This window comes from Rattus norvegicus, chromosome 8, assembly GCF_021556685.1.
Source record: "Rattus norvegicus strain SHRSP/BbbUtx chromosome 8, alternate assembly SHRSP_T2T, whole genome shotgun sequence".
In the NCBI taxonomy this organism is placed as follows: Eukaryota; Metazoa; Chordata; class Mammalia; order Rodentia; family Muridae; genus Rattus; species Rattus norvegicus.
In genome coordinates this window covers 92,458,885-92,486,779 of record NC_141541.1, presented here as the reverse complement: position 1 = coordinate 92,486,779, position 27,895 = coordinate 92,458,885, and the positions used below count along the sequence as shown (strand labels likewise).

Genomic DNA, 27,895 nt, shown 5'->3' with positions numbered 1-27,895 from the left:
GGGCGCCTGGAGGAGGAGGAGTCGCCGCTGCCATCAGGGTCCCCGCCGCAGTCGCCCACCGTCCCTCCGGGCCTCTCTTCTCGCCACTGCTCGCACCTCTCCGCGCCACGATGGGGCTGCTGGACTCAGAGCCCGGCAGCGTCCTGAACGCAGTGTCCACGGCGTTCAACGACACCGTGGAGTTCTACCGCTGGACCTGGTCCATTGCAGGTACAGGCGAGGGGCCTCATCCATCTCCTCTCGCTGCTCCTTGGGTTGCCCACGGCGCAGACGCCAGTCCCCGGCCTCAGCGCCAGGCAAGGCCCTGCGCCCCCTACCCGGCGCCTTGAAGCTGTTGGGGGCGCCCGGGTCCCCGCAGAGCATCTGTGCACTGGTTAATCGGATGCGAGCGTTAAGACGTCCTCCTCCCTGCCCCCCCAATACTCCCATCTCTTCAGCTCGGCGGATGCAGGAGCTGACTTAACCAGATGCTGCCAGTGCAGCCAAGGATCCACCCCGCCCTGACTCCCGCATTTCCCGAGCTCGCCTATTCTCTTATGCACTGGTACTCCTTGTAGAGAGATAGAGAGGCCTGGAGGCGGAGGAGAGCTGCGACTATACCTGTCTCTCCGCTACTTCAGCTGCCATGAAGACTTTGATAAAGATTGGTTACTCTTTACCGTCTTCCATTTAGCTAACCTCTTTGTAGTATAATTTCGACTGAAAAGTAAAACAGCATAATTTAGCTGCTTGAAGAAGGTTAGTTTTTTTGTTTTGTTGTTGTTGTTGTTAGTTTTTTGTGTTTTGTTTTATTTGTGGCTCCCCAGTAGAAAATCTGTTAGGCGACTTGTCTGCGAGGGCTTTGCGCAGTGCAGTGCCCTCAGGGGGAGGGGAAGGAAGGCAGTCGTTGGGCAGGGGGTCTCCGCAGCAGCACCTAGAGGCTGGCCAAGAAGCTTGCATAAGTACAGCGTGCTGAGATCGGCGAACTTTCCCTTTAGCTGTTAAGTTTGCAGGGCAGTGCTGTCATTGGGTGACTTGGGTAGTTTTCCTAGTGGAAGTAATTGTAACATAAATGTTCACATTTTAACATTTCTTCATTTGCTTTGTTGCCTATAAAACTTTCCTACATCTTAAACATTAAGTTTAAAGGATCCTAGGGATGGTTTGGGGCTTTAAATTTTTGTTGTCCGTTTGCAGTGTGACCCTGTATTCTAGCAAAGGAGGATATTAACAATATAAGTTATGATAACTGTCTTTAGAAGTGAAAAGTTTCATTTGTAGTTTCTGTTGCTAGGGCAAATGAGACAGTGGACAGTGGATATATATATATATATATATATATATATATATATATATATATATATATTTCAGTTGAAATTTGATGTATGTGCCGTGGACAAAATGCTTGCTGGAATTGTTTCTGTATGAGACAAACGCCTTTTCAACATGGAGGCTTCATTGACTTTTTTAAAAAGCGCGATATTTCTCAGGAGATCTCACATCTGACCGTAGGAGAGGCAGTAGTTCCCAAGCCTCGTAGCTGGAGATGGTTGAAAGGCAGTTGTCCTGGGACGATTGTTCCTTGAGTTTTTCTTGAATGCTATCATACTGATACTGCAATCCCTGGGGAAGAAGCACCCTTCCCTTCATCTCTGTGATACTGCTCTGAACATTGCATCAGAGCTTCCCCTTACACAACCGCACGGAGTTGAACATCAGACAAGCTGGCTGGCAGGTGGTGACTCGGTTGAGGTCCTCCAGCTGCCTTGCACCCAGAGCCACACCTAGGCGTTCTCAGTCCTGTCTCTCTTGGCTCCTTCCCATTCTGTAGTGTCCTCATCTCTCCTGAGCCTCAAGAAAGAAGAGTTGAGAGCAGAGCTAGAACATTAGCCTTCTGTAGTGCTTCATTCTTTCCAAATTAGTCTGAGAAAGACAGCAAAAAGAGTTGGGAGTTTTGTGTGTTCACACATGCACACGCTTGTGCCTACACTTTTGAGGGGCTTATAAAATAATATACTATCATGGGCTAAGCTTGAGAAATGAGTAGACGTGGGGACACTCAAGTGACCCCTTGCTAGCAGGTCAGTGGGAAGGTATTCATCCATGCTCTTGACTATCCACTTACGAAACCTGAGACTGCTCCCTCACCTCTGCCCCGAGCTGCCTTGTACAGGCAGAACTGCTTCTTAATCCCTCAGAGGCTCAGCGGCTAGAGTCTGTTTGGGCCCTGCTGCAGCATGAGGAGGACCGCTGTTGAATAGTTCAATTTCGTTTGCTTGTTTTTTAAACACATCTGGTGCGCCTTCTGGAGCTCCTGTGCTCACACTCCTAATGCTCGTGTGTGCTCTTGTTCCTTCTGGGGGGCAGGTCATACTGCTCCTCTTCTGAGAGCACCCCATTCTTCGTTGAATATTGAAAGCCTGGCTAAGGGGGGCTCCAGAGTAGAAAGGGAGGTTTATTCAGCGATGCTGAAGAGAAGAGGGTGAGTCAGATGTTTGGAAAGAGGAAAATAAAACTGGGTGGGAGACAGAGGTGCTCTTGGGAAATGGTTGTGACGAAAGGATACAATTATTCAGGAAAAGCAAGCTGAGCTAGGCGCCATGCCCGAGTGCCTTGCTGTAGGTGTATGCGGATCCTTCTTCCTTTTACTAGTTCCTTGGGTTTTTCTCTCCTGGAAGTTCCTACCTGAGCACAAGTAAAGTAATTCTACTTTGGATCGTCTTAATAAGAAGGTTCCAGGTTTGTAGTTGTAGAGTGTATTTGACAACCTAAGACTTTTTTAGTTAGCCTTAAAACAGATAGCTTCGAAATATAATTTCGAACTCTTCCAGCCAAAGGCATAGTGATCTACAAACCTGACTTTTCAACATATCTCTCTCTCTCTCTCTCTCTCTCTCTCTCTCTCTCAAATAACAAATTTGTGCGTTCGCAAGATCAAGTCACTTTTATTGTGTCATTGACACTTTACATTTTGAAATTTAAGATCTAAAAGACTGTACTTTTAGAGAAAATAGTAAATTTGACTTTCTTAAACCAAGCACTTGCAACAAGAAAGTTACTAATGCTTTTACCGGCAGGAGGAAGCATGGACTGAGGTGAGACTTCATTCTAGCTGCCCATCTTGGAGTTGGAGCTCTGAGGCCCCTGAATTTGCTTTTTCTTTTCTTCTCTGATTTTACTTTGTGTGAATGTGATTAGACTAAAAAAGTAACTAGTTAGGCTCTTTATGTAAAAATTTAAGCTGGCACATTTAAATAGCCCCACCCCACCCCATAAATGTTACATTGACTACTTTACCCACTACAACCACTTTTCTTCTGGCTACTTGGTTACCTCCTGGAGCATGGTTACATGTCCTGTCATTGAAGTTTGCACTTAAACAGCAGAGTTATCTGGATTCTTGAGTTTGCTTTGGAAGAGGCAGAAGGGAGAGAGGATAAGGCCAGAGGTACAGGAGGGTGGCATCTCCTATATGATGATGACATACTTCAGAAGCCAGTCTTGTATAAGTTAACTGCACTTAGCTTATGTATAGTTCTTTAGTCCAATAATGTACTTGCCAGGCACAATCCGGGTCAGGGATGGAGGTCACTAGGTCGAAGTTCACAGAGTCTAAGGGAGTCAATCCTGGTTTGAGGGCCTGGGGACAATCAGGAGAGTCCTTCTCTACTGTCACTTCAGTGTCTTAGCCCTGTGTGTCAGTCATGAGCTGTGAAGTCAGCAGACTGACTGGCTCTGTTTTCTGATAATTTTAGCAATTTCCTACAGGTCTCTTAGCCCAGCAGTGAGCGAGCTGATGGGAGACTAGGGCAAAGGTGTCAATGGCAAAGGGAGTAGGGGCTGAACTGGGGACTGAACCGGGGAAACCAGGACTTCGAAAGGACCAGTGAGTCACTAGGACCTGCTGTGGGCGGGGATGCTTAATGCAACTATAATAAGCTGGATGGAGTCAGAAGAGGTTTATCGTATGACTTACCAGGCTGCAGGGGAGGAAGACAGGTTTTAAATGGTGTACAGAATGTTGATATTCATTTTATTTGACATAGTTAATGTGTAGTTTTCGTTTGTGTTCATTTCTAAAATAGGTTTTGTTTGGATTTGATGGGAAATATGTATATGTAAGAGAACAAGTGTTCTCTCTCTCTCCCTCTCCCTCTCCTCCCCCCACCCCTTTCTCAAGGGTTAGGGTTTGAGGTAGGGTCTTGATGTGTGAAACACATCAAGCTCACTGTGTACCAAGGCTTAACCTCAAGGTCTTTACCTTTCACCTCCCACTACCATGATTACAGGTGCACACTCTAGCACAAAAACAAAAGTGTGGGGGAATAGCGAGCTTCTAGAACCTCCCATGGTCAGTGTTGTTACTGATGTCATCTCACCCTCTCTGAAGCTTCTGTGAAGTCCACACAACTTTAGGGGGGTTGCTATGTTGATATTTTTCCTCTCCTACAGTCTGACTTGAGATAGCATAAGCCCTCGGACACCAATGGCTGATACTCCCTTACCCTCTTTGTCTTATAGCAGCATACCCCTCATGGTCAGATAATAGTGTGGCAAACAGAGTTTGTAGACTGGTGTGGTTTGCTTATCGAGATAGGTTTTAAGATCAAAAAGGTCTTTGACAATGGTTTTGTGATCTTGTAAGGGACAAAGTACCTGTTCATCCTTTTAAAAATTCACTGTTTTAATTTTCTTAAATCATGTAAGTAATGATGTCACATGATATTATTACATATGATATTACATACATCCTAAATATCGTGGATGACTTTACATGAGTATGAGTTTTCCCCTGAGCCACTACTCTTGCATATGTATCCTGGCAGAGAAGAGTTATTTAATGAAGTGTGTCTTTTCTCACTTTCTGTGCCTCTGTTTTCCCCAGATACTACAATCTTTTGTCTATATAAAATGAACCAAGGCTTTGCATCAGAGTCTCTTATTATTTAAAAATCATAAGGGTCTGGACACTTAGAAAAGAGAAAGGTGGGAGATACATAGTTTTCAGACTCTGGAAACAGATACATAGTTTCTGGGTTAGCTTCCTAGTGTGCTCAGCCAATAGTCCTCTATCCACAGTCTTCTCCCTGCAGCTCTAGCCAGCCTGGGTAAGTTCCTGGCCCTCCAGTAAAGCAATGCCTGCTTACCTTTCTCTCCTTACAGTATTCCCTTGCTCATTTGCTTCTGTCTACCACTCCAGATACCATATAGCCTTGCTTCCCAACTGCAGGTCCTCCGACATCAAGCATTGTGTTTAGCCATCACTGGCTTTGTGCCATTTTCTTTTAAATGACCCTAGTCGTGAATTATATAAACCATCATTATGATCTGCCTCATCATCTTATGGTTTCCTCCTCAACGTGCCCAAGAGACTCTCTCTCTCTTGCTCTTATGCAAGTGGCAAGAGATGTTTCCCTCACTCTAGCTTTGGTTTTCAGCTTTGAAAGAGAGTCTCACTGATGTAATCCAGTCCTTGAACTTACGATTCTCCTGTCTCAGTTTCCTGAGTGCTCACACTATAACCTTGCATAATTTTGATTAGTGATGTCTTGGGGTAATAAAGTTTTAGATGACACTAAATTGCAGACAGGTTCCCCAGCCCCTTTTGTTATGTGTGTGTGGGGGGATTGAACTTCAGGCCTCCACCCATGCCAAGTAAGCATTTTACCATTGAGTGGTTTTTTTAGCCCTGTAGAAAGTTTTTTTTTAAATTTTGTTTATCAGTCATAATTTCAGTTGGTGCCCACTAAACCTAATGAATCAACTATCAAATCATTTAGTTGCTCATGGCAGAAGTACAAAGTCATATAATCACTCTTTTTGTCTTTCATACATGCAGAAACATTGTGATGTGAAAATTGAGGGTAGTAGGACACAGAGGATGGAAAGACTTAAGGTCTGAGAACCAGGTGACCTGGCTTCAGTCATGAGGCCACTGCTACTGAGTGTGGGGTTTCTCCAACAGTCCTCAACATTGTTTTCCTGTAAATCCAGAGGATTGAATTATGTAATAATCTTTAGGTTCTTCCTGGATCCATGGTTCTATTGTGTAGACCAGGCTGGTCTTGAACTCACAGAGACCTGCCTGCCTCTGCCTCTTGAGTACTGGGATTAAAGGCATGTGCCACCATGCTCTGCTTGACCTATAATTCTGTATAGATGCTACTCTTCTGTTCTTTGAATAGAGAGAGCACTTTCAATGACATATTTCAGTTATTAATTTGAAGATCTTTTTTATGATTTAAGTGTTTTCTAACACCTTCTTAGTACCTCCCCATTGGTAAAAAATAGTACACTTGTTATTAGCCATGTTTTGCCTGGTCTTGCCTGTTCTGCAAGAGCCATGTAGAGGAATAGGGAAATGAAGGATAAAGAGTCTGGTCTATTGCCTGAAACAGCACCGTGTGACCATCCATCACCAGAGCTGTTTAATTATCTCAGTATGCCTTGAATAACCACAAGTGAGCTAACTTGCCAAAAACAGAACAGCAGTAACAGAAAAAGTATAAATGATTTCAATTCCTTAGTAATTCTATCATGTGATGTACAGCTTCTAAAGATGGCTTCTTACATAGTCTGGGCAAGTTATCAGTATTTCTTCGTGTCTTTTTATAAGGGTTACTTGTGTGAGTAGTGTGTGCGTGTGTGTGGATGAATGAAGTGTACCTTTGGAAGCTAGAGAGGGCACCAGAGCCATTGGAGCCGGAGTTACAGATGGTTGTGAGCTACACATCTTAGTTAGGTTTTGATTGTGGTGAAAAGACTCCATGACCAAGGCAACTTTTATAAGAACAACATTTAATTGGGGCTGGCTTACAGGTCCAGAGGTTCAGTCCATTATCATCACAGTGGGAGCAGGGCAGCATCCAGGCAGGCATGGTGCAGGAGGAGCTGAGTTCTACATCTTCATCTGAAGGCCGCTAGGAGACTGACGCCCATGAGGCTAGGGGGGAGAGTCTCATTGCTCACCCCCAGCGTGACACACGTCCTCTAACAAGACCACACCCCCTAATAGTGCCACTCTCTGGGCCAAGCAGATTCAAACCACCACACCTAAGCACTGGGAATCAACTTGGTTCCTGTACAAGAGCAGCAAGTGCTCCTCACCGCGGCCATCTCTTCAGCCCCCTTGCTACCTGTACTATATGAAAATTTAACTCTCAGTACATGGCCGCCCACCAGCAGCTCCTCTGTGTGGCCTGCTCAGCACACTTCCATAAAACAGCAGCTTAAATAGAAGCCTAAACTTAATATTACTTTTATTTTTTTCTTTAGGAAAACACCTACTTTTCTATAACATTATTAAACTTTTCAGTGATAAATATTTTCTATTTGATAATTCCCAACAAGTTTGGAGATCATGGCTTAAGATATTTATTAAACTGCTAACATGATTTTGATGTATGTACCTCAGTGAGTCACTGTATTTATTTAAAAACCCTCCTGTCTTTTTCCCTCAGAAGGTTGTCGTTGCTAAGCAAATATCTTAGTATGGTATTTGTTTATGTTTTATTTGTATCTTGGGGTTTATATGACAAGATTCATCAGTCCTCTGAAGGAATCAGTTTGTCTGATGAAATCAGACACTCCTTTGTGATTCTGAATGGGAGCATTTGAAGGAGTCCACGTCTCTGTTTTCATTTTTATTTACCAAATATAGACTCAGGCACACATCTGTATATTAATGCATCTCACGTGTGTGTGTGTTAATGCATCTCACGTATCAGTCATTCCTTGTTGATAGTTGCTTTGCACCATAGCCAAGAGGCAGAAACAGCTGAGCCATGTCCGCCAATGAATGAGCTAGTCAACACGGTGGAACATGGAGAATACTTTTCAGTTTGCAAGGAAATTTTTGCACCATATCCAGATGACTCCAGGGGGCACTGAACTCCAACACAACAGGACAGAGATGTGTCATCTTACTCACATGGGCTTTCTAAAGTAATTAATAGAAACAGAAATTAAAACTGTGTTTGGCAGGGCTGGAAAGAGAACGAACCGCCTGGGGAATTGGTGTTTAAGAGGTTTGAAGTTTCCGTTTTGCAATGCGACACGAGTTGTGGAGATTGGCTGTGCATAGCATTCTGAGTGTGTTTGCTAGTGCCAGCAATGTGTTCTTAACACAATTACAGTGATAAACTCCAGGTTTCACACTGAGGAAAATTTGTGTTCACTCACAAAACAACAACAACAACAACAAAATAACCCGAAACAAAAAAACAAAGAAGAAGACATTATGACAAGGGGGTGGAGACCTATGGAAGTGAGAAGTAGGGACCAGAAAGGGGATGGGGAGCTGCAATTAAAGTGTATCACATGCATGTATGAAGGAATCAAAATGAAACCCATTATTATGTATAATTAATATGGGCTAATAAAACATAGGAAGAACTCCACATACTATAAAATTAATATAACGGCATTCCTAAACTTGACCTTTCTTCAGTATTGGTTCATGAAACAAATGGTTCTTTTGTCTTTCAGCTTAATGTAAAATGGCCTTGTAAAGAGAATACAGGGTGTCACCAACCGACCAGAAAGTTTTAGCTTTGCATTTTGCTTTAGTTTTACAGTACTCCAGAAGACAGGCTTGGAACATTTTATTTCCTTCTCTCTGCTTACAAATCCCCGAGGTTCACACAAGTGAGGGAATGTGCTGTGTCGTTCCTAGCCTGAGGCTCATTTTATCCCCACACCAGTCAGGAAACAAGTCTTCAGGTCTCTCGCCTATGCATCTTTCTAGCTGATCTCTCTCACTGCCACCTCACCTACATAGCATTACTACATTCTTATTCCTGCGAGACAGCACAGACATGTATGTAGGCAAAACATGCATACATGTTTTTTAAAAGAAACTGAAAAGTGGTATTTTCTTAAATAAATCTATATGCTGACATATATATTTAAGATATAAACATGTAACCTGAGATGCAATTGTCTTCCATAAGATAGAATTGTTAGAAATGTTAATTTATTATGTTCAAAGTGATTATGAACTTACTTGCCAAATGGCGTGAGACAGGTGCTACCAGCTACTGTTAATTAGTAAAAATTCAGGTTGGGATAACACTCTGCCCAGTGAGTATTTAGTTTATAGGAGCGTTAAAGACAAAGTGCCCCACCCCATGCACATCCACACACACGCACGCACACACACACACACACACACACACACACACACACACACACACACCACACACAAATGCTACAAGCCCTTTAACAATAGGACGCATCCCTGTGATTTTCTTAAAGCTTTGAGATCATTGGCAATGCTCATGTTGTTTGGACTCATACAAGGAGAGTTCATGAAACAGGGAGAGGAGAAAACTGCTTGCCTGCCTTCTGGTCTTGACTTGTAGGACACATGGTATCATTTCCATCTTCCAGATGGCTCTGTCGATACAAATGTTTTCCCCACTGCATGTGTCCATTTCTCTTGAACTGGCTGAAATGATGCGCTGGTCCTTAAACTATGAGTCAGGCATCCCGGGCAACTTATGACCCTCACTGCCGTCCATGAAGTGCCTGCTGCCGCCCCTAAGGACTCTGTGAGGCTACAGTAGTGTTCCTTAATCCCTGTGTCTTCATCCTTCATAGCATTCCTTCAAGTTAGGTACTTTTTAACTGTCTAGAGACGGGGAAAGGCGTAGAACCACACAGCTTCCCTTCTGTCGTGCAGCATTGGCTGCCATTCCTTTATCACTGATGCTGACGGAGTTCCAGGCGCTGTAGCCAGGGCTTTGACTGTCGTCACATTTATTTAATTCTTACGCTCTTTGAGTTGTGTGCCATGGTTATCTTCTTCTTGAGAGCAAATTACTTTTCCTCCCAAGTCAGAACTCAAAGTAGCATGTATCTCACACTGATTTGATCTCCCAACAGTCTTTGGTTTTATCCTTTGCAGCATCCATACTTAACCTTTTCTGTATTCTGCAGGCAGCTGCGTGCTTTTCCTCCCCTTTAACCTTTACTACGATCTCTGTTTAGACTCACTACCAAAGTATTTTTCTCTCTTCACTTTACCTCCCCTCTCCCTTGGGTGACTGCTACATAACTGGGTTAGTAAACCAGTTTGAAATACTCTGAGGCTGTCAGACACTCATCCTACCCCCCTTTTCATTTATTTACGTATTTATTTTTTAATTAATTTATTCATTACATCTCGACTTCAGCCCCTTCCTTTCCTCCCAGTCCCACCTTCCTGCTCCATTTCCCTTCCCCTCCAGTTCTCCTCAGAGAAGGGGAGCCCCCTCCCCCCCACGTACCAACCTGCCCTGGGACATCAAGTCACATCAGGACTAAGCACGTCCTCTGCCACTGAGGCCAGACAAGGCAGCCAAGCTAGTGGAAAGGGATCCAAAGACAGGCAACAGAGTCCAAGTCAGATGGCTCCCACTCCACTGAGGACATAGTTCTGACCTAAACTCCCAAGGTTGGTCTGGCTAGTGGTCCTTAGACTTGTGGTTTTCTTTTCATAATGGCAGATCACACAGATGAGAGTGTTGTTAGAAGCAGAGAGAAAGTGGCTGGTTCCTCCAGGTAGAGTCAGGGGCCGACTCAAAGACATCTGGGGTGGTCTTGGCGGGATGAGGATTCTGAGGTAATGCTCCAGGTAAGAGAGATTCTGTGCCCACCAGTCCCAGATGATGACACTTCACCGGTATGTAGACCACACTTTAATAGAAAGGAATAAAGGGAGTATTGCTACTTTCCTTTGTTTAATACTGTAGAAAAAGCAGAAGTGTTAAATGGATTTAAGTTATTATTATAAACCAAGTAACGGGCCAAGCCTGGAGGTACATACCCATGACCCAGCACTCCTTCCCCCAACCCCTATGTTGCTTCTGCCATCCAGGTGGGCAGGGAATGTGTCATTTTTCTTGCCTCAGCATCGTGATTAGCTGGGACTATGGGTGTGTGCCATACCCTGGGATCCAGTTCTTGATGTGAGTCTTATCTTTTGTCCACATGTTCTGTGAGCCTTCCCAGGGCATCATCCATCACCCATGACTCGTTTCTTCCTGCAGACCTGGGTCCATCTATTCTAGGAATCTAGATAGTCTAAAACAGTTTAATTTTACTAATGTTTTCTTCTGGGATGTGATAGTGGAATTCTACTAGAGAGAAAGTTCATTTTGGCAGGTGGAAATCCTGATCTACAAGAACAACCTTTAGCTCAGCCTTTCAGAGAAAAAGTAGGCCGATTAGAGTTTCCCAAGGCTTCATTAGAAGTAGAGATTACCTGAGCTACTTAAAACCTATGGGACTAGTGGTATTTCATTCTTTATTACATTTTGTTCTATGTAGCCTTTAAAAATGATTTTGAAAATAGCCTTTCAACATAATTTGAAAATTAAACTAGCGAGGCCTGGGCAGGATGGCTCAGCAGGTAAAGGGGCTTGTGGTGCAGGCCTGATAACCCGAGTTCAACCCCCAGATCCCATGTATAAAGGTAGAAGGGGAGAACTGACTTCCCAGAGTTGTCCTCTGACCTCCACACACACAGCATGATGTATGTGCGTGTACTGAAAAGGAGGGAGGGACTTATAGAATCCCTATGGGCTGGGAACACTGAAGTTCATTAAATCTTCCCTTATCAACTCTCAAGGTAATGAGTTCCTCAAACAAAGAAGGAAGGGACAGAGGGATAGATAGATGGAGAGAGGGAGGGAGGGCACAGTTGATTCCAGTGTCTGGTTATTGTCTCTTCCCTACCTCTGAGACCGATTTGCTGTCCTTTTGCCTCCTCTCCCTGTGTAACTCCAGGCACAGACCTTTTTGCTTCCCCCCCCATTCTGTGCACTTGACTTGCTTGTGATCTGGTGTGATTCTCATGGCTTCTGTCTCACGTCTGCTGCCTGGCAGTTGTGCTGCATCCCGGGAGCCTCCTGGCTGCCTCACCTAGGGACCACTTAGGTACATCACACAGGGATGTTTAAACATTTCCTGCTCACTTTCTCCTGGGCCTTCTTGCTAGTGTAGTCTACACTGTCCTGACTTTCCCAGTTGCCTCCTGACCATAAATATGGCTGGAATTCTGGAATTCTTTTTTTCGGAGCTGGGGACCAAACCCAGGGCCTTGCGCTTACTAGGCAAGTGCTCTACCACTGAGCTAAATCCCCAACCCCTGTATAGTGCTTCTTTATCTTGAGATATCCCCGTTGTCTCCCATCCAGAGCAACATCTGGAGCCTGAGATTCCATCACCTCATGCATCATAGAGCCAAGAAGCATCATAGTCCAGTTGGGCCCAGCTGGAGAGGTGTCAGTTCAGATCATGGGATGGGCCTGGGAATCAGGGCATTAAATAGCACCTCCTCCTTATTCTCTAGTATAGATGGACCCGTCATGGTGTCCATGCTTCCCAACAATCCCCTTCCCTTGCAGCCTATCCTTCACTGCTACCAGATTCTTGTCAAACAGCAAAAGGAGCTCTGGGTCAGTTTCTCTAATTCTCTTCTCTGAAGCAGGACTTCTCTGCCTGCCTGGCATATTCCCTTTTCCTGGAGTAGAAGTTCAGATGCCTGTAGTTAAGCCATGTTCTGTCCACTTTCCTGTCCTCTTGCTCAGTTTAGACTCTTATCCTGCAGCAGAGTAGATGAGTTTTCAAGTCTGTCCTTCCCTCCTATAAATGATAAACTTTGATATGTCAGTGACCAAGTGATCTGTGCATGAATGTATGTATACACAGACACACACACACACACACACACACACACACACTCACAAAGGTAAAGTTGTTGGCTTCAGTGCTGCATATCATAAGGTACAAATGAAGTTAGAAACAAAAATGTGTCCCTGGTGTGTGAAAGCTCACCTGCTGGCTGTGTTGACACACATCTATAATTCTAGCACTGGGAAGGTAGAGGCAGATAGATCTCCTTGAGTTCAAGGCCATTGTGTTATGCATAGGGAGTTCCAGGCTAGCAAGGGATACATCGTGAGACACTGTCTCAGTAAATAAATAAGTATCCACTTCAGATGGACATACCCCCTTTATTTTTTTTACAGTTAACATTTGAGTAACTACGTATGAATTTTTAGTATAGGTAAAATGTGGTTATTGTCCAAGCTGACACCTAGAAGCAGATTGGTCCAGCTTGCCCTGGGCGTCTTGAAACAGTAACTAAGTTACAGATATAAACCATTGTAACCTTTAAGGAAGAGGCTTGAAGACACCCGTGCCTGTCATTCCAAATCCAAGATGTTGAGGAACAAGAATCCTGCTGTCTCAAAGGAAAAACCAAACCCAAACAAAGTGCACACACTTATTTATAATGTAATGTGGAGGAGTATGGAGAATCCCAGACACACAGACAGTGCAGCATTCCTGGAAATGGCTGCAGCCTGCCAACCACTCCTGGAGCTTGCTGCTGTCTTATTCAGTGGAGAATCACGAATCTGGTTCACCACCTCCCCTCCCCTATTTGTAGATGAAGGAAATATAGGGGGCTGTGCTGTAGCATCCTGTGCACCATGGCAGGACCAGTGCTGGAGCTGTCATTCACCGACTGCATCCTGTATACTCCATTATTTCTTCTTGTCCTCTGGCTTCTTAACTGGGTCTCAGCCTCCCTTAGTGCTTGATAATTGTAGAGCCTTCAGCTTCTCACTGTGTCTTCCCCTGCCTGTCCTTGATAGTCCTCTTAAATGTCATCGCTGAATGAGAGAATGAGACAGTGTACCACTAGCACTGCAAGCTAGACATAGTTCTACCACTGTTTGGGAGGCTGAGGCAGAGGCATCAACCTGAACTCAAATGTTCAAGCCCAGACTGGACAACAGAGTAAGACCCCTTAGCTTTGTCTCAAAAATACTGAAGGAATACATTGTTTACTCTTAATTTCTGGCTAATTTTGGTGCCTGGTTTTCTTTGTTTTGTATTTGTATAAGCTAATGTGTGTATATGTATTCATATACATGTGTGTGTGTGTGTTTGTGTGTGTGTGTGTGTGTGTGTGTGTGTGTGTGTGTGTGTGTGTGTATGTCTGTGTAGTAGACAAGAGGTTGATTCTGGGTGTCTTTCTTAATTGCGTGACACCTGGTTTTTTTGAGCTTGAGTCTCTTGGATGGGGCTAGATTGGCTGTCCAGCAAGTTCCAGGGGTCCTCCTATGTCTGCCTCTCCAGCACTTGGGTGATAAAGCGTGCACAGCCACTCCCAGTTTTACATGAACTCTAGGGATCAGACTCAGGTCCTCATACTTGCATGGCAAGGATTTTACTCACCTAGCCTTCCCTCCAGCCCCTGAACCTGTCGTTCTAATTTTTCTTTTTGTCCTTGCTACTTGGAACTTCTTTGAAGTCAATAGGAATCTTTCGTGTGGTGAGATAAAAGGTGAGACAGAATCCAGGATCTTAGACATTAAGATCTCTTTACAGCAGAGATCATTTTCCTTTCTGTGAGGCTGACTATCCCATTAATAATGCATTGGCTCTTGACCTCCGTGTGGTAGGCCAGGAAGACCCTGGAGCAACTCTGCTGTGACCTAGAACAAGACCTTAAGCTCCTGGAATCTGTCTACATCAGGGAAGACCTACGTTGATAAGCATCTTGTGTTTTATATGGTGGCTTCTGTCAGGGAGACATGTTTATAGGAAGACAATTATCACTGAAGGATGACATGTCTTCTAAGCCCCACACAGCCATGACAGTCATGTGCCCTTTGACAAATGTCAGCACAAGTCAACATGGTTTAAGTCTCTTATTTTTTAATTTAAGTCTGGTTGAATGTGATTTGACCAATGTAATCACAGTTATCGTGAACAGTAGGCCTCCTTTGTAAAGTAGGAAATAAAATCCGATTGAAGTTTTTCCTGTTCCCATGTATGTTCTTAATGATATCTCGTCCCCCTTTTTAAAAATACATATTTTTTATTTTCTTAAGATTATATACACTTGTATAATTTCTCTTTTTACTCTTCTCCCTCCAAACTGTCCCTTGTACTCTCCTCTCTCTGTCCTTCAAATTCACCATCATATCATTTTCTTTAATTGGTGGTGGTGGGAGCAGCAATGTGTGTGTGTGTGTGTGTGTGTGTGTGTGTGTGTGTGTGTGTGTGTGTAGGGGGGTATATTCCCTGTACTATGTTTTCAGGGCTGACCATTTGAGTAACCAATTCATGTGCTCTTCCCTGGGGAAGGCTATTTCTTCTACTCTCAGCATCCCATAGCTATCTAGAGTTCTTTGTGTAGTATTCAGACCTCATGGATTTCCCCAAGTCCATATTCTTATGTCTCTGGGTTTCATCTTTGTTCGAGTCATCTTTAGGCCGCCATATTGGTGAGACTTAATGGATATTGCTTCTGACATTTCTAAGAGACATCATCTCATGGCTTTTACTATTTTCTACTCCCTTCTGCAATGATTCCTGAGTCTTGGGTGTTGTATATTTGAGACTGGGCTCTACAACTCTACTTTTTTATCTGTTGTGGTTTTCCACAATGGCCTCTGTCTATGGCAAAGAAAAGTTTTTTGGTTTTTTTGTTTTTTGTTTTTTGTTTTTTTTTTTGTTTTTTGATAAGTGGTGAGAACTATGCATATCCAGCCGGACCCTAGAGGAGAATATCCTCTTCTTTGTTCTATTGAGGCAGGGTAGGAGATTGGCCTCAAACAGTCTTTCTGCCTGAATGCCCCCCTACCCCTCTCACCTTTTGATCAACTTATTTCATTGAAACTCTAGTAAATATGGTACTTCCTGACTTGAAAGATTATCTCATGAAACCTAATGCTTTCTTGTGTCTTATTTTCAACTGACAGTATATAGAAATAGACGAATGTGTGTTTATGCATATGTACAGATGTGCATGCATATGTACCTCTGAGCCACACCCCCACCTGATTAGTGTATTTTAAAACAGTATTTAATAATTATCTAATTCAGAACCGTTTTGCATATATAGTTGTAATAAACAAGTACATTTTAATTGAGGTTACTGTAATTAACAATATATTACATTCACTTAGGATGGATTCTAGAAACTGGCTAAAAGACTTTTTTCCTTTATTTTACAAATAAACTGTGCCAAAAATAGAATGTTAAATGTGTTTTGTATCACCAAAAGTAGATATTTGATTATAAAAGATAAAACAGATATTTGATTATAAAAATTGAAATTCTGTTTAACACGAGAGATGTAAACTTTAACCTTAATATACTTTAGATATAGATTTTCTTAATCTATCAATTCATTATCATTTCTTTTCTAATCAATGTTATATTACATTATAAGACTAATTGATGGTTGTATATTTAAATATTGTATGCAGTCAATTTACTTTAAATGAAATTATTTGTTCTATATGTATTTACACATATATGAATAAGTGAAGTTAAGCATAAAATTTGTTTTTCATCAATAATAAGATTGATAACACATTATCAATGGGAAAAGCAGCAAGCCCATCTTGAATAGGGCTACTGTTTGAGAGAAATTAAAATCATAACGACATTACCTTAATTCCTCATGTATGATTGAATGGTAACTCTTATCTCTAGACCTATTCTATCTCATGGCTTTCATTGCCCCAAACCTCATCAGTGCGATCTGTGCCTAGTGGTGGGTGCAAAGCACAGTGCCACACTTCTACACTGCCACACTTGCCACACTGCCTGTTAAATTTCATTGGCTTAGTGCAGAAGATTAGTGGTTTTTTAAATAATTATTCTTATGTTATGAGGTCTTCACTTTCAACTCAAGTTATCTTCCATATTTTTAGTGCATTTCCTGTTGTTGTTTCTTTAATTCTCTATAAAACACACCGTGTAATCTAAGTAAAGAATTGATTTTCCATCAATCCCTGTAGGACCCAGCTATGCCCATATTTGTTTTATATGCCATGTATTTTCCTGGGGACAATGATTTGCACTTAGTCTAATTATAGAATTAGGACATTTGAATTCCTAAGAGAATTTTGTTTTGTAAGATGTGCACTGCTCAGTAAATGGCATGTCGTTTGATTCTCTCCATAGATAAACGTGTAGAAGACTGGCCGCTGATGCAGTCTCCATGGCCAACACTAAGCATAAGCACACTCTATCTCCTGTTCGTGTGGCTGGGGCCGAAGTGGATGAAAGACCGAGAGCCGTTTCAAATGCGCTTAGTGCTCATAATCTATAATTTTGGCATGGTTTTGCTTAACCTTTTCATCTTCAGAGAGGTATGTTTATTAACTTTAGTAATCCTCCAGGGTTGTTGGAAATAATTTAAAAATGAGACCCCATGAATTGAATCTACCCTTGCAGCCTTCCATGGAGTGTAGGAGGGCTGTTTAGATGAGACTTTGAGGCAAGCATAGAATGAATTTTCACTATAGCGTTAGTAACTGGTTTGTCATGGGACTATACCTGCCAAGTATGGAAGGCTGTTATTAGAGGTGAGAGAGGCGTGTTTCTAGGATGTTTGCACATATTTGACATTTAGTGAGCCACAAGAGCTACCCAGAACCCTTCTTCATCAGTTTCAGGCCTGACAACCTGATCAAAACACTTGTAAGTGTGAGTTTCACATTAAACCATCTTATGTAATTTGCCGTATTGTGTGCGGGAGCTGAAAGGAGTTGGCTGTTATGCAGGTGTGGCTACTTAATCATCAGAATTTTCTGGACATCAGCAAATTCTCCAGGGTATTTTGAAAGAAAATCCTGAAGGCTGGAATTGGCAAGGTCCTTTCAAGTGGCTAAAGTCTAAGGAATTTCTTCCTGAGAGACTTAGTAAAATTCCATATGTGCTGATGGCTAACCAGGGGTACTGAGTAAATGAACCCTTCTTTAGAGAAGCTTCCCAATGACAACTTAACCTAAAGACGCTCAACTTCACAAATGCTCTTGTTTGACGGTTACACACCACCTTAGATCAAGATATAAATCAGTCAAGGCAGGACAACTTTCAGCTCAGAATCCAAAGAGTTTTATCTCTTACACTCCCAGGTAGCAATCCAGGTAAAGGGAAGTCAGGGCAGGAACTAAAGGCAGGAACCTGGAGGCAGGAACTGAGGCAGAAGCCACAGAGGAACATTGCTTCCTGACTCGCTCTCTGGTAGCTTGCTCAGAGCTACATACTGCCCAGGGGTGGCCCCATCCACAGCGAGCGGACCCTCCAACGCCAACCATCAGTCATGAAAGTGCCCTACATGCTTACTCACAGGGCTTTCTGGTAGGGGTATTTTCTGAATTGACATTCCTTCTTCCCAAATGACTTAGCTTGTATCAAATTGGCAAAAATCTAGCAAGCACAGCTGCTGTAAAAATTCCTCTTTGACTGAGTTGGCATTATATAGAACTAGCATCCACAGTAGTTTAGAAACGTTAAATGTATCTTTCCAATGGTGAATTATGCTAAAGATGTAACATCTTGCCTATGCAAGTTTAATTATAGGAACTAATAAGCTACTATCTACATAATGGAAAATATGTATTTGATTAGTTGATGTCTTGGTGAAAAAGAGTATGCTTGCTTTTTATTTAGCCTTTATTAAAATTATAGTATGGGGTTGGGGATTTAGCTCAGTGGTAGAGCGCTAGGCAAGCGCAAGGCCCTGGGTTCGGTCCCCAGCTCTGAAAAAAAGAAAAAAAATAAAATAAAATTATAGTAAAGCTATCACACAAAGGATTTTAGAACATTGCATGTCAGTTCAGGGCTGGAAATGAGAAACCCTGTCTCAAATGCAGTCGTACAGCGTTTGACCCGTATGTGAAGTCCTTAGTTTGACCCTCAGCTCTACAAAAGAACAAGAAAAAAACTTGAAAATGTTTAGTGCACTTGAAATGTTTTTAAAGAAAATAACTGCTTTCACAACACTTGAAACAATTGTGAGTCAGATTTACTGTTTTCAATGCTGTGTTTTCTAAACCTTTACTCCAAATGTTAATCCTTTTGTCCCCAGCTATTCATGGGATCATACAACGCAGGATACAGCTATATTTGCCAGTCAGTGGATTATTCTAATGACGTTAATGAAGTCAGGGTGAGTATGCCAGTGAAAGTCGTTGATGACTACAGTTTAACTTCACAGGCTCTCAGGCCATAAAAAATACAGTGTTGTATGGGATTAGCATGTGTTGAGTGTGGAAGAGAAAGCTCTGTTTGCCTTTAAAATACATAATTGGGAAATCTGGCTTTATACCTCCAGTGTGCTTTTTTATTGGGTGTTGAAAGAATGAGCATGATGGAATTGCTACTATTCAGTACTTTAAAATAGGCCATATAAGTGGAGAGGCGGTGGCTCACACCTTTAATCCTAGCAGTTAGGAGGCAGAGACAGGCAGATCTCTGAATCTGAGGCCAGCCTGGTCTACAGAGTGAGTTCCAGGACAGGCTACACAGAGAAACCCTGCCTCAAAAAGAAAGACACACACACACACACACACACACACACACACACACACACACAAACACGTCATGCATTATTTGATATTTTTATTTTTATCAGGCGTGATAGTACATGCCTTTAATTCTAGCACTAGGGATGAAGAGGCAGACAGATCTCTGAATTCAAGGCCAACCCAGCCCTTTAGCAAATTCCATGCCAGTCTAGTGCTACATCATGAGACTGTGTCTCCAAGTTTGTTTTTAAACTTTTGTGACAAAAATAGAAACTTCAAAAGAAAGCTAACTTATTTGTGGAAAACATTTTAATTATGTAATACTTAGGAAGGCACAAGATAACTCATATGGGTATGAAATTGGTTTTTATTAAATTTGTAAAAAACAATATAAACAATATAAGGCTCCATTTTCCCCAGTCATCTATATCAGTAAAATTATCATTTAAGTGGAAGGAATAGCAAATTGTTACCCATTTAGTGAACTCTTAAATCTGTGACTCCTATACACAACAAACCCAGTTTACATACATATGTGTGCTTTGTGTGTCCCATGTATCTGTTTTATATATGTGTGTGATAATGCTATATGTATGTAATAGCATGCATTGGGAAAATAATGTTGTAGCACGAATTTTAGGGACTGTAACCAAATTGTTCTAATATACTTAGGACGTCATGTCCAGATCATTTCCCAGCCACGCTGTTGCTTGACTCCATTTGCCCGCTGCACGTGTGTGTAGCCTGCCTTTGTATGCATATAGTATCAGGGCCTGGACCATAGGAGCAAGAAGACAGATTAAGTCTCTGCCTGCAAAGAGCTCACGTTTTGGTGTGGTCTGGAAGGCAGGTCGTCAGCCTGTCAGGAAACAGTTAAAGTAAAGCCCAGGGTGTGGCTGAGAGACAGAGCAAGGTTGCTTCATTCAGACTCAGAATATATTAACTCTATTGCCAAAGATTCTCCTCAGTGAAGAGCTGGCCCCCTGTCGAAGGTGGGAAAGGAGAAAGGCTGTACTTGACCTTCTCTCAGGAGTACACTTAGGAAGCACCCTGGGTCAGGCAGTATGCTCATATTATTAGGATAAAGCCTCAATGTTACCACCCTGCTGATTGTGAATCCACTGCTGATACACTCAGACTTCACCCACTTTGATGAGGGGATATCCCACTCAGTCAACTGCATTCAACAACACTCTTTCAGTTAAAAAAAAAGCTATTGTGAAAACACACCCGGCACTCCCTGCCCCCCAAATATCTTGTAGCTGAGCAGATTGGGGTCCTCCCTCTACCCACCTCGCCCATCTAAGAGTGAACTTGGTGAAATGAGCCTTGTACTCAGATTCCTTTCTTGTGTGCATTGAATGTTCCAAAGTGTGACCCCTCGTTTTGATGTATCCTATTCACAGATAGCTAGTGCAGTTTACAGACTAAGTAGAAAAGTCATTACATATGAACTGGGCTAGCTTAGAGGTCCCCATGGAGGAAAAACGGCCTCATCTCTTTCCTCCTACAGTTTACCATGCTAAAATGGAGAGTTACTTTATCTTACAGCCACGAAACCGTGGGCATCAGTTACTGTGGGTAGACTAAACTGTGTCAAGCAGCTTTTCAGCTCATTCTGTGGCCCATAACAATGCTGCCCAGACTGTGTAAGTGCCTACCGGCTGATAAATACAAGAGTTTATTTTGTTTCTGGACTGTGTCCTTTTCTTCCTCTGTTTTAAAATTGTAATGTTAGGGAATTGGGGGTTTAGCTCAGTGGTAGAGCGCTTGCCTAGCAAGCGCAAGGCCCTGGGTTCGGTCCCCAGCTCCAAAAAAAAAAAAAAAAAAAAAAAAAAGAAAGAAAAAAATTGTAATGTTAGGGAATACTTATTCATTGATGTCTGATTCTAGAAGTGACAATAACAAATTAAGAACTTCACATTGCCATGAAGCCCTGGTAATGATTCCGGCACTTAAAAAAAAAAATTGTTTTTCAGAAGCAAAAGCCAAAACATGAGCAAATACTCATACTCAGATGTGGGTATAAAATGAGGACAGGATCTTAGCCTTCTGTCTTAGAAAGGTTTATTAATATACTTCAGTTATGCACTGATTTAATTTTTAGTTTTATCCACAATTATTACCAGAAATCTATACAGAGGTTACATTTTGGTCATTGTTATGGTCATATCCTTGCAGAGTGATTTAAAACATATTCAGAGGTCACCTCTTCTTGAATCCTTAATCCCCCAGCAAGTCACATAATCGTTTTGTACCATCTGGTGTCTTAATTAGAGCCCGAGAAAAGACTTACTTGTGTAAACAGGATTATATTTGTGACCTAGGAAATAGTTGTTTTCGAATTGATCATTTTAAAGACTATACTAACACAGGCTACAGGGATTAGCTACCTTTTGTACAGTTAAAGGAAAGTGGGGAAAAATGTTAGACTAGCTGTTATGTAAACATAGGGTCTGTAGGAAACAGCTAAAATACCCAAAGATACGTTGTTTTCTCTACAATCTGCAAAGCATAGCAGTGTGACACGTGTACAGTGCTTAGAAGCTGGATACTGCCTGGCTGTAAGCAGCGAAAGCTTTGGGTTTGTTTTCTGATGGGTACACAGTTAGGTCTCAAACCTACCTAGCAGAAGAACGATTGCAAGCCTTGTACGTTTTGTGTGCTGTGCTCTGCAGTTTTCAACAGAGTAGAAGCCCACACCTCGGTGTGATTTCGTTTTATAGTGTGACTTTCCTTCCCCTTACAGATAGCTGCTGCCTTGTGGTGGTACTTTGTATCGAAAGGAGTCGAGTATTTGGACACAGTGTTTTTTATCCTGAGGAAGAAAAACAACCAGGTGTCTTTCCTTCACGTGTACCATCACTGCACCATGTTCACACTGTGGTGGATTGGAATCAAGTGGGTGGCAGGAGGCCAAGGTGAGAGACCCACACGTCTGCCTGAACCTCCCCCCACCCCAAGCACTTGTGGGGAGGTAGATTCACCTACTGTGTGTGTCATTAAGCTTGCTTTCCTGGTTAATCCTCTCCCTTCCTGTTCATCCCTCTTCTTAAAAACTTCAGCTTTTCAATCATTGGACACCTAAAGACTTGTCCCCAAGGTGGACATAAACCACTAAGCCTAAACACCAGAAAACAGTACTTGCTTGAGTGGGAAAAGGAGCTGATGGACAGTTCTGATCTGATAGAAACTGAGATACAACGCCTCAGGTTCAGTCCAAGCCCTCAGCTTATCCCTGCTGTGACACAGACCCTGGGTAACCCCATTGCTTCCCATTTAAATGAACTTTTACACAGCCTCCTTAGTACTAAAGAGGCTCAGAAGTCACAGCTGGGCAGAGAGTTGCTCTAGTCTCTCAGGTGGCTGTAGACTAGGGGTGATGTGTGCAGGCTGAGCTGGAAACAACCCTTTCCTGGGGATTTGTGCGACTATTGACAGTGTACACATTTCACACTGAACACTTGCTAGTAACCTTAAAGTGAAACATCTAAACTGACCCTCAGCTCACATCATGACGAAATGCATTGCTGTACACACTCCTTAATTAGTATTCTAAAGAGAAGGAGTGCTGTTGAATTCGACTGAGTGGGCCATTGCTGTATAGACTAAAAGAATTGGTCACTCAGAGTATATAATGCTGTTGTGTTTAAAACCATGTTGAAGCCTAAGAAGTGAGTGTTACTTACCCCTGGTGTGCACATTAGTGTCTCCAGAGGCGATAATGTAATACACATAAACCCTTGGAAGCACCCGAGCCTCCTTCCAAGGACTTGGTAGGTAGCATTAAAATACGGGGAAGAGGAAGGCAGCAGCCATTGTACGTTGTTTGCTGAAGCTCGCTGGAGTCCCGCCTTTAACAATTTACCGCTTCAAAAACCCTTTGCAGTTTAGCAATTCACATTTCTATTTGTATGCTTTTAAAAGGACCCCTCTAACCTAAATTGTAAAAAATATCAAGCTTAATTTGAGAGACTTTGGCTTCTCTTTGGGGCTAAAGTAGAATGTGTAGCATGTGATGTAAATTCAGTAGAAAGCGATGGAGAAAGTATTCTAATATGCTTTAATCACAGTGTACACATCCTTTCTATCAGTGGGATCGCTCTTTAATCTCAGCGCCTTCGATGAACCATAATAGTTTCCTCGAAATTGCCTCTTATTTCTTGACAGCATTTTTCGGGGCCCAGATGAATTCTTTCATCCATGTGATCATGTACTCCTACTATGGGCTGACTGCATTCGGCCCCTGGATCCAGAAATATCTTTGGTGGAAGCGGTACCTGACCATGCTGCAGCTGGTGCGTCAAATGTTTTCATTGAAAAGTTACTTCCGGTTGTTGGCAGAAAAAAAATCAAAATACTAAAAATATGTGGTATTAATTATTTGTAACGTGCCAAGTTGTTTTAGGTGGTTCTCCATCACAAAATTAAGTTTATAAGCAAGGTACAGTGTCAAGACTGGCTCGGTTCAACCTGAACACTCATGGGTGGACTGGTCATGGTCACTTGGTTTATAAAGCCCTTAAAGACTGGATTGAGAACCTGTCCCTTTGAGAGGAAGCCTGTAAAACCAGCTGTGGAAAGAATGGTTAAACTGTAGCTATGCCACAAAGTACATGGACTCATATATGACTAGAAAAATACTTTCTGTGAGTGACTATTTTTTTCTACCTTACTATTTTATTCTCTCTTCTTGTTCTTACTTAAATTTCCAGTTTTCCCATGTTTTGATTCTTGTTAACAGACCACATACATGTAGCAAAGGAAGGACAAAGCCAAGAAAGGGGAAGGGTGGGGGAAGGAATTGAATGCAAGAAGGAGTACTCTTTCTAGTTGGGTAACACTCTGTGCTTGAACAGCAGAGCCAAGGATTTGAACTCCCAGAGTTCCAGGCAGACAGTTCTCAGGAGCTCCTCTCTGTAGGGCTTCTCATTACACACCAGTGCATTCATCAAAGCACCGTACAGAGCTTGGGTGTAGCCTATAATCAAACCAAACATGCAAATCCACGCTGGTACCTCATTTCCAGGCTTCAGAACGTATTCTAATATGCTTTAATCATAGTGCACACATCATTTTTATCAGTGGGATCGCATTTAGAAATACCATCTGTGCTCTGAGTTGCCACATAGCTGCCTAACCAAACAGGAACCACAGACTTTGGGGAATGTTGGGTGTGAAGGATTCATCAGAAAAGAAACTTCTTGCAGCACCGTGGAAGCTTGTGATAATAGTTTGTAGAACGTTTTCCTCACACTGAGACCTAGGTGGTCCCAAGAACGTGAAGAGGTGACCCAAATCCTATAAAGTATTCAGTCTCTTTCGTCAGGGTTTGCCCTCAGGCTGTCTGTGAGCTACATCATGCTCAACTACACCCTATACACAACACACCCTTTTTCAGTGGTACAGGTTCTAAGAGCCATTGTGAAATTACAAGTTCTACAAATTTGGCTTTTTGCCATGGGAATTATAAAAGTTAATATAAACTGAAGTGTGTGGAACAAATTATCTTAATATTTAGTGAAATAAATATAAGGATAATGCCGTCTTTCTCAAAGAACCTATAGTTGCCCATTACAGACAGGATGCTGAACTTGAATTTCTGAGTCAGACTTCCTCCAAACACTTAAATAATATGAGTCTTACAAAAAGTTCACCCTTGCTAATGCTACAGAATTTGTAATTCTGTGTCTCAGACCACCCAGTGACTAGTACACTAGAACTTAAGTTTATTCTTCAAACATTTCTGTGTTTTGAATTTTCTCTTCCCGGGAGTTCATAAAATTGGAGGTGATTCTTTTTGCATTTATTGATTTTAATTGGATAATAAGTTTTTAAAGAACGATGTTCACTCAGATGCAGACTTGTCTGTGTCTTACCTGCAGGAGAGAGTGAGCTTGGGTTCATTTTTAGGGTGAATGTGCTTTATTTGGAATGAGAACAGGACGGGGAAGGAGAGCAGTGTGTGGGGAGGTGTTGGGCCAATTACAGTGATGAACATGATGAGAATGTCAGGGAACCCCGTTATTTTGTGTTCCTGCCTAAAGATGAAATAAAAAAGCATATAGTGAGTGTAGTAGCTTCTTGGTGAGAGCTTAAGTTTAAAAAAAAAAAAGGAAGCAAAAGACCCTATAAATACTATTGCTTTATCGTTCGCCCCTGTCCATTGGCTCCCTGTCCTTGGATGCCCTTCAGCGAGCATTCAAATGTCCAAATTCTATGCTGGAGACTCTGGAATGGCCAGTAAGCCAGGCAGAGCCCTGCCTCCAGAAACTACAGTGGAAGTGGCAGCAGATACAGGAGTCAGCTTCAGATAGCTGTCACACCACTTTACAAACAAAACACAGAGGCCCGGTGATGGGTGCCGGATCTGTGCGAATCCACAGAATGCCCATGCTGAGCAGGTGGTGTTTGAGCTGCGATCTCAGAGAGAGAAAGAGGCCGAGATGCTTACCCTTTCCAACCGTAGAGCACAGCTCGGGCCCCTGTCAGCCCTGTAGGAGACTGTGATGCTGTTAGAAGTCACTTCCTGCTCTGATCACGTGTTCCCTCCACCTCTACTTTTGTTTTTCAGGTTCAGTTCCATGTGACCATTGGGCACACAGCACTGTCTCTCTACACCGACTGCCCCTTCCCCAAGTGGATGCACTGGGCTCTGATCGCCTATGCCATCAGCTTCATCTTCCTCTTCCTCAACTTCTACACTCGGACATACAATGAGCCCAAGAAGTCAAAAACCGGAAAGACGGCCACGAATGGCATCTCAGCGAACGGTGTGAACAAGTCAGAGAAGCAGCTTGTGTTAGAAAACGGGAAACCCCAGAAGAACGGGAAGCCAAAAGGAGAGTAAATCGAACTGGGCCTTAACCGGTGACAGTGAGGAAACTCCTGTGTCATTTAAAAGTTCAGGGGCAACAGAAGCAGAGGATCTGGGGTGGGGAGAAAGGCAGATAGGGTCTGTGCACCTTCAGACTGAGTAAACCTTTCAATATACGGTTCCTAGATGTTTTATTTATGAAGTTTTTATTTTAAACATTTTTTTATTAGCCTTCATGTTGTCCAGACCAAAGCAATCCCAACGTGACCTTGGAGCCTCTCCTCCTGTTCGCTCACCTGTGCAGTGGGTGGAAATTTCACCTATCTTCCATTTACTCTTTCCTCAGTCTGAATTTTAGATGATCACAGAACACAGTTTTATGAAAAAAAATTTTTTTTCCCTAAATCACTAGTTTCCTACTGGTTGCAAATCAGTTACCTGACATTTTCTTGTTCAGAGACAGAACAAGAAAATACATTCGAATTTGGATCCATTTACTAACCCTTGTGGTCAAACCTCTCCTCCTCTAAGCCAGAATATTCCCTTTTGGCTGTAATTAAATTTGAAAGCTCTGAAAAATCTCAGTAGATTCATAAAGGCTTGATGATGATGATGATGATGATGATGATGACGACGACGACGATGTTGATGGTGATGATGGTGCTGTTGGTAAAGATAAGAAAGAATAGTAGTAAAATCTTTGTGACCCAAAGGCCACCATGACTTATGGCACAAATCACTGTGGGAAACAATATATCTCTCTCTATTTTTTTGTAATGAGGAAGGTAACCTTTGAATACTATTATTAGCAGGAATGTATCATGCGAATTAAGATTATTGTATGATTGAAATATGGAAGAACTCATGTCTTTGTTAGTAACATCTAAGGTAGTCACATTTACACGCACTTAGAACTCTGAGGGTGGATTGATTTATTTTTATCAGGGCTTTCCTTGTTTTGATTTGTGGCTGTTGCTGATTTTTTTTTTCATACGTGGACATTCACCTACCTCTTCTGTTGGAAAGAACATTTAAAATGAAATAAATTTTACTTAAAAAAATCAAGGAGTCCTCTAATGTAGATTTTGATTTTCAAATTTACTTCAAATTTACTTTTTATTTTGTTTTATTTTCAAATAGCTCAAACATTTCCGTGATGTTATCCATCTCTTTCAGTGTGTCTAATTCTGAGTAATGCTGACTTCCCCTGTGACTATGTTGCAAAAAAAAAAAAATCTTCCTTATTAACTAGAAAAGTGTAAACGCATTTTGGTGCAATATCTCGACTCCTTGGTGCTAATGGTCACTAAATTCAGTGCTTGCCCTTACAAGGTGTTACTTATTAATACAAGATGAGAAAAATTGAGACCAAGTTGGATCTCTCAAGTCAAATGTGGTGTTTACAAGATATGTCTCATGTAATCGAAATGGAGGACTGGAAGACTGCAGAAGAGACGTTGTTCCACATTTTGTTTTTACACAGATTAATTTGTTATGGGACGTCACAGAGGGATCACATGGAAAGAGAAACTGTGACAAAAAAAATAGCATGAATATTTCTAAATCTTCCAACCTGTCAAAACCGCATGTGTAGGATGTCTGCTGTTTGTACAGACTTTCAGGACATTTTGTAATTATAAAATATTTATTGTGCGTTGAGATTACGTTTTCCCCAAAGGCATGCAGTCACAAACATTACAGAAATTAGCAGCACATGAAATAGTACGGTCTAAGAGGATCACCACGTTGTCTTTCGCCAGTGTGTAATGACTAG

General features: G+C 42.2%; 1 protein-coding gene across 1 annotated transcript; it reads left to right on the top strand.

Moving 5' to 3' along the window:
• Positions 1-110: 110 nt before the first annotated feature.
• Positions 111-26,623, top strand: Elovl4 (ELOVL fatty acid elongase 4). Its single transcript, NM_001191796.1, is given in 6 exon segments — positions 111-210; positions 16,954-17,141; positions 18,866-18,946; positions 22,054-22,225; positions 23,475-23,602; positions 25,879-26,623. Coding segments are annotated over 6 exon segments (945 nt in total). The 3' UTR covers positions 26,155-26,623.
• Positions 26,624-27,895: the final 1,272 nt, after the last annotated feature.